General features: G+C 35.1%; 1 protein-coding gene across 1 annotated transcript in view; it reads left to right on the top strand.

The window, feature by feature from the left end:
* LOC149140352 (uncharacterized) overlaps positions 1 to 13,439 on the top strand; it is a 56,038-nt gene extending 42,599 nt beyond the window's left edge. Inside the window, exons 6-9 of the mRNA XM_089450960.1 lie at positions 2,902 to 2,997; positions 3,095 to 3,235; positions 12,990 to 13,005; positions 13,351 to 13,439. Coding sequence (XP_089307086.1) covers positions 2,902 to 2,997; positions 3,095 to 3,235; positions 12,990 to 13,005; positions 13,351 to 13,439 — 342 coding nt within the window. The remainder of the gene's footprint in view (positions 1 to 2,901; positions 2,998 to 3,094; positions 3,236 to 12,989; positions 13,006 to 13,350) is intronic.
* The last annotated feature ends 280 nt before the right edge of the window (positions 13,440 to 13,719 follow it).

Raw genomic sequence — 13,719 nt, 5'->3', positions numbered from 1 at the left:
GTTGTTGCTAATTATTGTAGGTAGTTTCAACCACCCAACCAGGCATTTCATGCTTCCTGTACCAAGCACATAACTTCCATTAGATTCAAAATAAATTGAAATAAATTCACATCATACCTCATTTGTAGCTCGTTAATAAGATACACTTGTAATCGTGTTTACTTCCTATCACAACAAGTCAAACTAGCATCTTTGATCAATTATTATGTATAAACATATCACATTAGGTTAGCTCAAAACACAACCATCATAGATCAAAATCATAAATCACATGTAACCATCATAAACCAGAATCATAGATCACCTGTAATAATCATAGACTAGAACCATAAATCACATGCATAATAAAGCTGAAATAAAATATAGATACTTATCCTTTAGTCAACTCTTAGCTTCTACCTTTGTCCTTATTTTGTACGCACACCGAATCGGTTGCCACACCCGACAAACACCCAGTGGCTTCTCCTCAACCATGTGCACATACACCTAGTGTGCATCACACATATACAACCACACACGACATACAACACCATGAAATACATGCATCTACTCCTGACACACAACACATTACATGTATTACGTAAAGTACACATAATGAGTACACGTACCGAGTACAACATAACGAGTACACATGTCACGATACCAAAACTACACAATGCACTTAAATAGTACCGCACGTACACAACACAACATGTATGACATGCACATAATACCACATGTACACAGTACCACTGGTACACCATACCACCTGCACAACGTGTACACAACATCACATGTAGACGACACCACCTGCACAACGTGTACATAATGCCACATGTACATCGCACCATCTATACAACGTGTACACAATACCACATGTACATAGTACCATATGCATGACATGTACACGACACCAAATGTACACAACATCACATGCATGACATGTACACAACAGCACCCACACACAGTGCCACTTGTACAACATGTACACAACACCACTTGTACAAACATGCACACAACAACATATGTAAATAGCACCATATGTACAACATGCACACAACAACATACGTAAATAGCACCATATGTACAACATGCACGCAACACCACATGTACATAGCACTGCATATCCAACATGTATATAACATCATCTGTACACAACAATGCATATCCAATAGGCGCACAACACCATATGCACACATCACCACGTATCTAACAAGTACATAGCATTATCTATACCCATCACTGAATGTGAAATATTCACACAACCTTATTTGTACACCCCGTACATAACATTGCATAAACAACATGGACACACACACTATATATACATAGCACCGCATGTGCACAACATCACAGATGAAACATGTACAACATATACAACATATGCACAATAGTAGCACTACACATTCAAATCTACACTGTCTCTACCAAGCAACCTTGCTTCGAGTGTCTCTCTGCCATCCATGGTTATTCTAGCATGTCACAGATCATATTGCTTTCATTTCACTGATGTATCCCTTGGTATAGCTTGTCCATAATATAGACATAATATAATCACATAATATCAACATATAACCAGATCATACTGACCTCATAGATTTGTCAGGGCTACTCCTCCCAATTTAATACCAGGAACCTCTTCATGCCATTCACCTACATAAGAAATCATTCCTCCACATGAGTGATCCCTGATAATCCTGTCAGATAGTGACATAGATACATGGATACATATATAAATATACATAAACACTAGCATAAAACAATCATGATCATGTGAGACAACAACATACACACACATTTATACATATATAAATTAGCATTAAACAACCATGATCCAAGATGACCATGTCAGAGAACAACATACATACATGCATACATCTATACATATATAAACATCAACATAATCATGATCCTAACATAATTACCAGATATCATAAGGTCAAGGTTAAGAGAACTCCCTTTATCTGTTCACAACAAGCACAACATTGAGAACAACAATTCCCAACATAGCCAGGGCATATTCCACCTCAAATCCATTCACCTTACCCTTTCTTGATTACCTTTCCAATAACTCTCCTGCCATCATCCATTTACACCAATCGACCCAACTAGTCCAACTGGTTGTCATACTCTTGCGTTCAACTTCCTCTACACATGCATCGACTTCATCTAAGTCTTACATTGCCTACTGGATTTCATTAATCTCTCTGTGAGCTCCACTAAATTTCCTCTTTCACAACCAATTTCCAAGACTCAAAACTTAAAAGGAAAGAACAAGAAACAAACAAGTAGAAAACCATGAAAACTACTAACAATATGACACCACAAACAAAGTGGCATGATCATGCACTAGACATAACAAAACTAAAAAATCAAGCACAAGCAAATCACAAAAGACCAAAAGCACAATACTAACAATAGAAACCATGACTCAACCCCCATGGTTCCTAGTGCTTCCAAAGGAAAGCTCAACCTCAGCCTTCTTCATGATTTCATGGCAGTCTCTTTTCATGCAATCCCTTGCATCATATTTCCATGAATGCATAATTGGCAGTGGATAACTAAACATAACAACAAACTAGTTACCTTACCCTGTTGTGCCAATAACATTGCCTTGTAACTGAACACGTCCATGCCATCTCTTAAGGGGCTTCAATTCCCTTGACGAATCCATCTCTTGAGAAAAGCTCTTTGGTGTAACGGAATTTATAAACCCACTGGACTACAAGAAGCCTATTCAAGAGGTTGGTTGAGTTGCCTAAAATGATTTCAACTTCTCTTTTCCTTTGTCTCTTTCAAATTTATTTCTCTTTGTTGGTGCTTAATAGATGTGTAAAAGAATTTATGTTAAAGCTCAATTCAATTTTGTGTTGTATTTGGAGAAATGTTTTAAACTAAAACTAAATTTTGGGAGCTTATTAGGTTATTGCCGAGAAAACTGATGGAGGGGTGGATTACAGCAACGAGTGCACATGGAATGTCAAGGCCATGATTCAAGCCTTCGAATCCTGCCATGACGTATTTTCTCTGCCTCCCCTTTCTTTTGAAATTGCAAATATGCGCTCAGTTTTAGCAACTATGCATATGCTGATCATATGGGCATGTGTTTGTTCAGGGTTGGGGTGTATCCATTTTAGTGGGTGTCCCTCATTCAGACACAGTATTTGCAACCAGCCCCGTGAATTTTCTAAACGAAAGGACATTGAAAGGAACTTTCTTTGGAAACTACAAGCCCCGTACCGATTTGCCAGGCCTTGTAGAATTATATTTTAGGACTTTCTTTCACTTTTTATTCTAAGAAGATTAATTCATTTGCTTAGATTTTAGGATAGAAATGGCTCTCTCAGGCCATGCTGGCTACTTTCCTTTCCTGGCAAACATCACTCCACTTTGATCTCCATGTAATTATTCTTTCAAGCTAACTTCTTTATTTTTTTGGAGAAGCTTGAATTGGAGAAATTTATCACACATGAGGTTTCATTTGCTGATATCAACAAGGCATTTGATTACATGATTAAATGTGAGAGTCTGAGATGTGTGATAAACGTGATTAGCAATTAAACGTTTGGGAGGAAGTCAACAGTAATATCTTAAGTTTTCCCAAGTTTCCTACTGATTTAAGTCTCCTAAGTTTCTTTGAAGTTAAATTCCTTGACATATAGAGGTTCCCTGAATTCAATACATGAAAGGGTTTGGAGAAATACGTTAGAATTTTAGTATTGTAAAAATTGTTACAATTTTGAATTTTAAAAGTTTTGAACTTTGAATAAGTGTTATTGTTACGAAGAATCTATGTTGAAATTGTCTGATCTTGAATAATTAACTTGGTTATAACAAATTAATCGGTGCAAATTTTGAAAATTGTCTTTATAAAAAAAATATAGTGAAAGTCTGAATGGATGTGGAAATTTGAAAAATGTTGTTAATTTAAAAGTGGAATTATGATTAATGCATATGGTTATGAAAAACCAAAATAGGCTTTGTGAAAATTTGAAAGTGCTTTTATAGGAAATCAAAGTCAAAATCGTTGTAATAATGTCTTCTCATGTCTATCAATTCCACATATAACATCAAAAATTCATTTACAAAGAATTGCACTCTTTTTTATTGCGCTTCACATTTCACTCTAGGTTTGAATTCAACAACATTCTCTGGGTTCAATTTTAATGTTGATGTGCACTCTTTGGAATATTCAAATTTGCTGCATTAAGTAAAAAAATCCTCTTCCCAAATGCTTTGATGGGCTAGGCTTTCTTGGTCTTTGAAGTTGAGTTCAGTTTAGACACTTACTCGAAAAAAAAAATATTATAAACTAGAGGTCACTGTAAATTGCATACCAAAGTTGTATGGATTAAAAAAAAAAACTACAGTAACACTTTTTTGCCATATACACGTTTTAGCGGACGTTGGAACCGAAGTGGTTATCCACACTTGTTTTAGGTATTACACAGACTTTAGTATTGAAAGCTATGAACCCCGATTGTATAAGCAGAAGATATTGGGTAAGAATAGAATAAAAATCACTAAATTTATCTGTGATTGGGTAAATTTGAGGTATCAAGTTTGTGATGCTTTTTAAATCAAAGTAGAGTAGTTGATTGTTAGGTAAAGAAATTTTTATTTTTTATTTTTATAAATTTTAAAATAAATTATTTCTGAATGTACCTCTCATCTATTATTTGGGAAAGCAAGTCTTTTTTATGTTGGTTCAATAATATTACAACTAGTATACTACTAGATTCAATTTAACTTTTGATTTACTACTAAGGCCAAAGAGGAATTAGATGGATATATGTTAGTTTTGAATAACACATTAATAAATTGTTTTAACTATAAGAAATTTTTAATTTTCACTTGCTAATAATAATAGTTTCAGGTTGGTTGTGGAGCATGAAAAAGCAATCACACCCTATGTAGGTGAAACCTTGAGAGTTTCAACTCTAAAATTTTCTCTACATTACATTGATAAATTACACGTACATGCTTATGTTACTTTTGGCATTCACACATGTAGATTTAAAGAAACACAAAACATACAGGAAATACCTTAACAAAATGAAGGAGGACAAACCTTAACACAAATTCCTTGTGGTTGATAATTTGCCTAATATCATTGGATGTTTGGAAGCCATTCTAGATTGTATGTGAAGAGAAAAGTTGACTTTGTTCTTATGATACCTTTGGCATTCACACATGTAGATTTAAAGAAACACAAAACATACAAGGAAATACCTTAACACAATGACGGAGGACAAACCTTAACACAAATTCCTTGTGGTTGATAATTTTCCTAATATCATTGGATGTTTGGAAGCCATTCTGGATTGTATGTGAAGAGAAAAGTTGGCTTTGTTCTTATGATACTTTTGGCATTCACACATGTAGATTTAAAGAAACACAAAACATACAGGAAATACCTTAACACAATGACAAAGGACAAACCTTAACACAAATTCCTTGTGGTCGATAATTTTCCTAATATCATTGGATGTTTGGAAGCCATTCTAGATTGTACATGAAGAGAAAAGTTGACTTTTTTATTACTATCGTTGCATTTTGAGAAGTGAGAAGTTGATTTTCATTGTATTGTTGCATTTTGAGAAGTGAGAAGTTGATTTTCATTGTAGTTGTGATTCTCCAAAGAGGTGTGAGTTGACATTTAATACTTAATATTTTATTTTTTAATTATTATAATTTGAAATTTGATATTTCCACTTTTCTTAATTATTGAGCCCACATAACATTATATGACGTTACATGACTTTAAAACATCTCCCTCATATTGGGCTATAGAGCACCTCTCAGTGCAATTATATGTCATTCGTTCTCAAAAGAATATTTATTTATTTTGTTACCAGAGAATAACCCTTGATGTGTTGCAATGTTGTTTATTAATCTCTTAAACCAAATCAATTCCTTGGTAGCATTTTTTATAGATATACTCTACTTAGATGCTTGGTTGCTTGGTTCTTCATGATATTATTCCTTCAATGAATTTATAAAATTAATTTGTTAATCTCCTAAACCAAATCACCCCATGTAGGTGAAACCTCGAGAGTTTCAACTCTAAAATTTTCTCTAGAATACATTGATAAATTACACGTATATGCTTATGATAATTTTGGGATTCACACGTATAGATTTAAAGAAACACATATGATAATTTTGGCATTCACACGTGTAGATTTGAAGAAACACAAAAAATACAGGGAATACCTCAACATAGGACAAACCTTAACACAAATTCCTTGTCGTTGATAATTTTCCTAATATCATTGGATGTTTGGAAGCCCTTCTAGATTGTTCGTGAAGAGAAAAGTTGACTTTGTTATTACTATTGTTGCATTTTGAGAAGTGAGAAGTTGATTTTCATTATAGTTGTGATTCTATGAAGAGGTGTGAGCACAATATTTAACATTTCAAATTTTAATATTTAATTATTATAATTCTTAATTTGATAATTTCATTTTTCCTAATTAATAATTATAATTATTATTTTAATTATAAATTTTGATCAGACATAACATTACATGATGTTACATGACTTTACAACATCTCCCTCATATTGGGCTATAGAGCACCTCTCAATGTAATTATATGTCATTCGTTCTCAAACGAAACTTTATTTATTTTGATACTAGATAATAACCCTTGATGTGTTGCAATGTTGTCTATTAAATCTATTAAACCAGATTAATTCCTTGGTTGAATTGCACATGAGATACTCTACTTAGATGCTTGGATTCTTGGTTGTTCATGATATTATTTCTCCGGTCAATTTATAAAATTAATTTGTTAATCTCCTAAACCAAATCAATTCCTTGGTTGCATTGTTGTTTGAGACACTCTACTTCAATAATTAGATGTTTGGCTACTTAGTTTCTCATGATATTATTCCTCTAATCAGTTTGAAACATTTTTAGGACCTAAATCTTTGATCATCCACATCCATTGCTCAAATCTCCATCACAAAATTCTACTAAATTTAATGTATCAATTTCCATCAAAAGTAATGTCCATGTTTTAAGAAGTGCTACATGGGGTTGTGTTCCTCACCATTTCAAGATGGAAAAAATCCATGTTGAAGGTTTCACATTCTCTCCCTAAAAGAAAACTTATGGTGCGAAAAGTTTCCGACTGGGGACACTCAACCTAAAATCTTAAAATGCAAGGGATGTCTTAGCATATCCATTGATGCATTTTTGTGTTTTGCATTTCCATACACTAGTAACTTGGTAGGATATTTGTTTTATGTACCCTAAAAATATCTTAAAACTCTCTTGATTGATTACTAATGGTGTTAGCCCGGACCTAAAGAAAATTGGCTCAATCAAATTAAACAAAAATGATGTCTAGTCTTGTACATACCATAATATACATCATGATGGAATTTGCATTCACAAATAACACTTTTTCATTTCTTGCAACTCAACCTACATCTTTGGACTCATGTCTTTAGATAGTTGACCATATGAAATTTAATTGTGATGTTTCAACTTTTAATATTAACAAATGTTTGCAAAAAAAATTGCATCATTGCTAGAATTTAGAAGATTTAACATGTATACTTGAAGTAAGTATTTGAATCAATAGGTGAATTCTATTAAATACTTGTCCCTTTACGTACACATCAATCCTTTTGCAACACACTTTGGAAGATTGCTTTAAACGACACGAAATCTCCTACAATCTGCGAACCAAACGCCATCTTGAGGATTTCACATATGCTTTAGGCTACAACGTGTATATCTTCTCTAACTCTCCATTGGGGAAATTTGCATTTACATAAAGTTAATACACATTTATACCATGTAATTTAGCAAGTATGAGCACACCTTAATTGATGACATTTGCACCACGAGTGAAATATTTTTTTGGTAGTTGACTCCTTTAGCTTGAGCATACTATTTTCCATAAAGTGTGCTTTATCCAAAATCATTGAACCATCTTAATTATATACTTTCATCCAATTGTTTTATTTTGAGAAGCAATTCTACAAATCTCCAAACTTAATTTTTCTAAACAATGATTCAAACTTTTTATACATGCCATTGTTCCAACGCCTTATACCATCACTTACGAGGCTTCTTTGATAGTAATGAAATAAGTATGCTTGACATTATAGAATAATCATGGAACCATTGTGACGGCCTTTGAAATTTATTTTAATTATTAGTGATTCACTATTAATATTTTCCTTTTCCTCAATGCTCATAAGCCCTAGTTTTAACTCCTCTACACCATTAATATCCTCCGTATCCATAGATTCCTCCATTGTGTCTCATATGGGAATTGACTCCCCTTACAATGTTGATGGTTTTAAAAGAACTAACACCAATGCTGTCACCCCTAAATTCCAATATTTGCATTCGTTTCTTAGTATCACTTTCCATGTCACATCTTCCACTCCTTTAACCAATAATGTAGGTTCATCAAATACAATTTCCCTACTTTTGATAAGCTTCTTGTTTACTAGATCTTAGACTCTATAAATACTTGAATAACCATCATATTTTACCATAAATCCACTTCATACTTTCTCACCCAATGCCTCTCCTTCCCATATTGTACATGGAGATAAACATGGTGCCGAGACACCTCCACACATAAATTGCTTGGCTTCCTCCCATTCCATGCCTCATAGGGATGCATGGATTGTAACGACCCAGGGTTAAAGTTTCATTTAATAAAGGATAATAAAGGAAAAATAAGACCAAGGTCATGGGACACATATTCCAAGTTGAATATTGAGCAAACACTTTAGTGGTCATCACTTGTGGTTCAATAACGACTATGGAAACTGACAAAGGCATTGGCAAAGGCAAAGAGTTAATAAATGACATTTAATTAAGGAAATAAAAGAAGAAGAAGGAGAAAATGAAGGTGAAGAGACACAAATATGCATGCAAAGGAAATTAAAGAAAATGAAGGAAAATGAAGAGAAAGGAGACATCAATGATAAAAAGGCACCTGAGAAACAATTCACATATTTTGGTCAGTGTTGGCTTGGATCAATTTTATAAAGAGAGAGAATGAGAGCAAGCAAGAAAATAATGGAAAACAAAGGAAGGGAAAGGACAAGTAGAGGAAAGCAAAGGAAAACATGGAGAAATTTGGATCAAAAACTTAATAAGGAATATTTTATAAGTAATAGGTTGCATGTGTGATTTCCTTGTTGGGATGCCAATGCATGGTACATGTATTTGTTTATTTGGTTCATTTGTTGTCATTGGCATGGGTTTATCCTGGTTTGACAATGGTTTTAGCCTTTCCTTGCCATTCCTGGATAACCATGGTGTGATGGGATTCATTCTTGGTTGAGCTTTGGATTGCCGAAAGGTTTTGGAACCAGGTGAGGTGGTCTCAGGAAAATCCTAAAGGTTGTGTTTAGACATGGTTTTCTCTAGGAAACCCTTGACAGGTTGGTGGAGAGAAGAAAATTCCTCAAGGTATGTTGAAGAAATTCTGAGGCATCCAAGCTTGTTTTTTTGATCTCAGGATTGGTTTAGGTGAGATCACAGTAGCTTGAGGGTGGAGGTGGTTTAGTGATGCAGGAGCATTCAGCTCAACAATGTCATTGTATCTTAGTAAACCTAGGGGGTCTTGTGTTTTCAAGGAAGTTGGTTTCCTATGTTTTGAATTAATGTAATTATTAAGGTTTTGAGTGATTTTAATGAGAAAAGTTAGAATAAGGATTTAATTAAGTATAGTGAGGCTTATTAGCAAATATTCTCAAATGTGGGAGAACATGAGAGAATCAGAATAGTTGAGAGATTGAGAAATTTGAGAATTAATTGTAAATCTTAGATTAGGAGCTAATTCATGATTTTGTGGATTAGAGAGGATCCTTAGAGATAAGGAAGAGATTTTAGGATTTTGTTGAGAAGATTATGGATCTAAACCAAGAATTGGTTGTAGAATCCCTTTTGTATAAATGTAAGCCTAAAAGGCATAGTCAGAGGTTGGTTAGTTAGTTAGGCAAGTCAGGTTAGTAGTTAGAGGTTTGATTGTAAGCCTACGGGAAGATTTTGAAACAGAGGCCATTGATATTGGAAATCAGGCCTGAGAGAAGAAACTGTGTAAATACATGTTCATTTATACAAACAACTCAATTCCGAGTGCATGTGTGTGTATGGAGTAATATAATTGTAACCTGTGTGAACTAGAAGTAAGTTCTATGTAACGGAGTTGCATGTGCAGAATCAGAGGCGAAAGTATAGGAGAAAGCCTTTAATGTATCAATGAAGGTGAAGGAAGCCTAAAGGCGTGAGCGGAACTAAGCTCAGGAGGAAGTCGTGATGCAAAAGAGTGAAGGACCAGAACTCTGAAGAAAACCGGAAACACCGAGGAACATTGAAAGAATGACATAAAAGCGAAGTAAAGAGAAGGCGAAGAAATGAGGAATGATGCACAGGAGTTGTTGGATCTATAGATCAATGAACGAGGCTGAAGGTGATGGGCTACCAAGATTAAGTCGTGCCACATAAATAAAATAAATGAACGATGAAGATTAAAATATTTGTGGAAGGAGAAAGGCGAGAATCAATCTAGACCGTTGAATCGATAGATCTAGTAGATTAACGGTGATTAGTAACCGCAGCGGGGGTAGAGAGTACGGGATGTCCTGATCGCAGTTCAAGGCCTGCAATAAATTTTGGTCGTCGATCACAAATCCAAATGCTTACTTCATAATCAACTATGGGGGTTGAGAGCTTGATAATCCTCATGCTTGTTGAAGACCCGCAGACCATCGGATTGAATGATTAGATCAAGCATGCCTTGATCAATCGGTGGAGGATGGCGATCAGATTGTTTTGGTGATCGGGACAAGTGATGACCGTTAGATCTGGAGAGAGAAGATCAACGGCGAAGAGTGAAAGTCAACATGGGACGGAACTGCTGTTCAATTGGTGAATTGTTGTTCAATCGGCGAAGTGTTGTTCAATTGGTGAATTGTTGTTCAATAGACAAAGTGTTATTCATTTACAGATTGTTGTTCAATCCTGAGCACTGTTCAATTACGGATTATTGTTCAATCCCAAGTGTTGTTTAATTACAGATTGTTGTTCAATCCTGAGTGTTGTTCAGTTGCTGTTCAATTGATGTTCAATTTCTGTTCAGTTGCTGTTCACTTGAAAAATTGGAAAGGAGTGGACCCAAGAAGGTTATAGGTGTGGTTTCATGCTATTTGAAGTCCGGTTATGTTATTGCATATCGCATGCGAGAGGAGAGAAATGTGACGAAGTCGTGTGATGTGATATTGCGGTAGCCGTTGATCTGATGGACGAAATCAATGGTGGAAAAGGCAATTGCATGTTGCAAGTCAGGAGTTCTGAATGCACATTCTATTGAGTCCTTTGAACTCCGCGATTGCAATAAAGGACGAGTTGGCATGTAAAGGCGAGGTTTGGTTAATATGAATGGTTAAAGAGTCAACCACAGTTGTTATAAAGGTTAAAGGGATGAGTTATAAGGTTCCGCAAAGAAGGATTACCAAAGGGTCAGACTGGGTTAGTTATTAAATTGTTCCGCATGAGATTTGATTAAGGGGCCTTAAACCTTAAGTAATGAAGGTTTGACCAGGTAGGTCATTGAAATTCCTGAGGAAGATAAGATTATGCATACTGTGGGTAACGCAGGTTTTCCCTGCGTCATTTGGTATCAGAGCCGAATTGTGATTGAAACATTTGATATTAAAGCACAAAGAAATTCTGTATGAAAATTTCTTTGAAAAGAATTTAGAACAAAGTTATGTTCTAAAGGTGTGTATATAGGCAAATGATGATGAAATCAGGCAAGAGGATATTAGATTCTAATCTGACAGATAGTAAGCACACATAGATAAAGTATAGCCGAATATTGGGAGAATTGGAGATGCAAAGAAAGATAGGAGAATCCATTCAAAGTGCAGGTGAATGGTAGAACAAGATCGTGCAGAAGTCTTGAAGGTGAGATGGTATGTTTTTATTTTAATTTGGTTTGAAGATTGGATAGTGTGTGGTCTTTATATTGATACACAGGTAACAACAAAAGAAGGTGAGAAGTTTGTAGCAACCTAGAGCAAGGAGTGCTCAATTGGTTCCAAAGGAAAAAACGAGAGAGATGCTAAAAGACTGAGCTCAGAGGAGAGAAGCTTAGTAAGGCATATGTAGAAAGAAGGAGACTTGTTACTACGGAGGTATTGTTGCAACTCATTAGAATATCATAAGGGAAATTCCATAGATGATGTGAGTAGAATTGCTAAGTAATGAAGGAAGCTGATAAGACTTTCTAAGTGAAAGAAAAAGTGGTCAGAACCAAGTATTTCATTGTGATTGAAATATGAGAGGACAATTGTGTTCTTAGAAGTTGCAAATGAGTTGAAGCCTAAAAGGAGTAGAGAGAATTGCTCAAAAGAGGTTCCAGAGATAGAGAACCAAGAGCTTGCCAAAAGACCAAGTATAGAGGAAAGCTTGGTGACGTAAGTGGTAGCAGGGAGGACTTGCTATTGCAGAGGCTTTAATGCGGCTCATAGTGAATGAGTGAGGAACTCATAGAGATGGAGGAGAAAATGACTACTGATAGTAATAGCAGAGGTTCTGAGGAAGACCACAACAAAAGAAAAGTGAAGAAGGAGGATGCCAAGGCAAATGGCAAGAGAATGAGTCAAGAGGAATTTGACAAGGAAATCGTAGAGATGAAAGAAAAACTCGATGCATTAAGAAGGATACTTGAGGTAAACCAGAGATTAGGTTGGGTATTAATGAAGAAGTCAGTAAAGTGGCATAAGATACAGAGAAGGATATAATAGAGGCAAGTAAAGTGGCTGATGGGAAAACTCAGAGAAGAAGAGTTAGAAATGGAAGTTTCCATTTGTGAACCAGAATAGGGTGAAATTCGTGGTGAAGATGAAGAATGGAAATCAGTGAAGTATTGGGATAGTTCAGAGCAACATATTGAAGTGTTGCCAAAGGAAGAAGAGAAATTGAAGTATTATGTTTTTAATTATAATTATTGTTTTGTGAGTGCAGGTTTTGCAGAGGATTGGTAGCCTTATGAAGCTATCACAAAACTTGATAAGAACTACCAGAGTTCAGAGGAGAACTTGGATCAGCATACTGATGTACTGACAGAGGATGAAGAATACCTTTCAGAGGATAAGTATTCTAGAGCAGAGTATGATGAAGAATGCCTCTTGAATGAGGAAAATTTTGAATTGTTGCAGCAGAAAGAAATTATTGATGAATTGATATTTGGAACTGTTATAAAAAAAAGGACAATTCCTTGTGGAAGAAGGAGATGAAGATCAGTCTGAAAAGCTGATATGTGAAACATTAGTTGAGGCTGTTGAGCCATACATTTTTCAAATTGACAATTGTTGTGTGAATACAGGGATTATAAGTGTTGAACAGGAACTTATTTCTGTGGAGATGAATGAGACAAAATTGTCTATGGAAGGCAGTCCAACCATTGGGAAATAGTGACTGTGTAAAGGATAAAGCTGGGAATGAAGAGCATTGTGATAAGATGCTTGCTAAATGTAAGGAGGAAATTGAATGGCTGGAAAAGTTGTTAGGAGGAAATGGAATTAGAAAAGAAGTGGTTACAACAGTACTTAATAGTAGCAGAGGGTCTTTAAAAAACATGGAGACAGAAGAATGTTTTGGTTCACAAACCAATAGTTTGTTTGCAGGAACAGAGAATAGAATGAATGAGTGTGATGCTGTGATCGAAGAAACTGAATAGAAGTTATTTGGAGAT

This window comes from Pinus tabuliformis, chromosome X (genome assembly GCF_031772625.1).
Source record: "Pinus tabuliformis cultivar Carrire ecotype Pingquan chromosome X, CPIR1, whole genome shotgun sequence".
NCBI lineage: Eukaryota > Viridiplantae > Streptophyta > Pinopsida > Pinales > Pinaceae > Pinus > Pinus tabuliformis.
The sequence above is the reverse complement of the archived record's forward strand: the minus strand, read 5'-3'. Positions and strand labels throughout refer to the sequence as shown.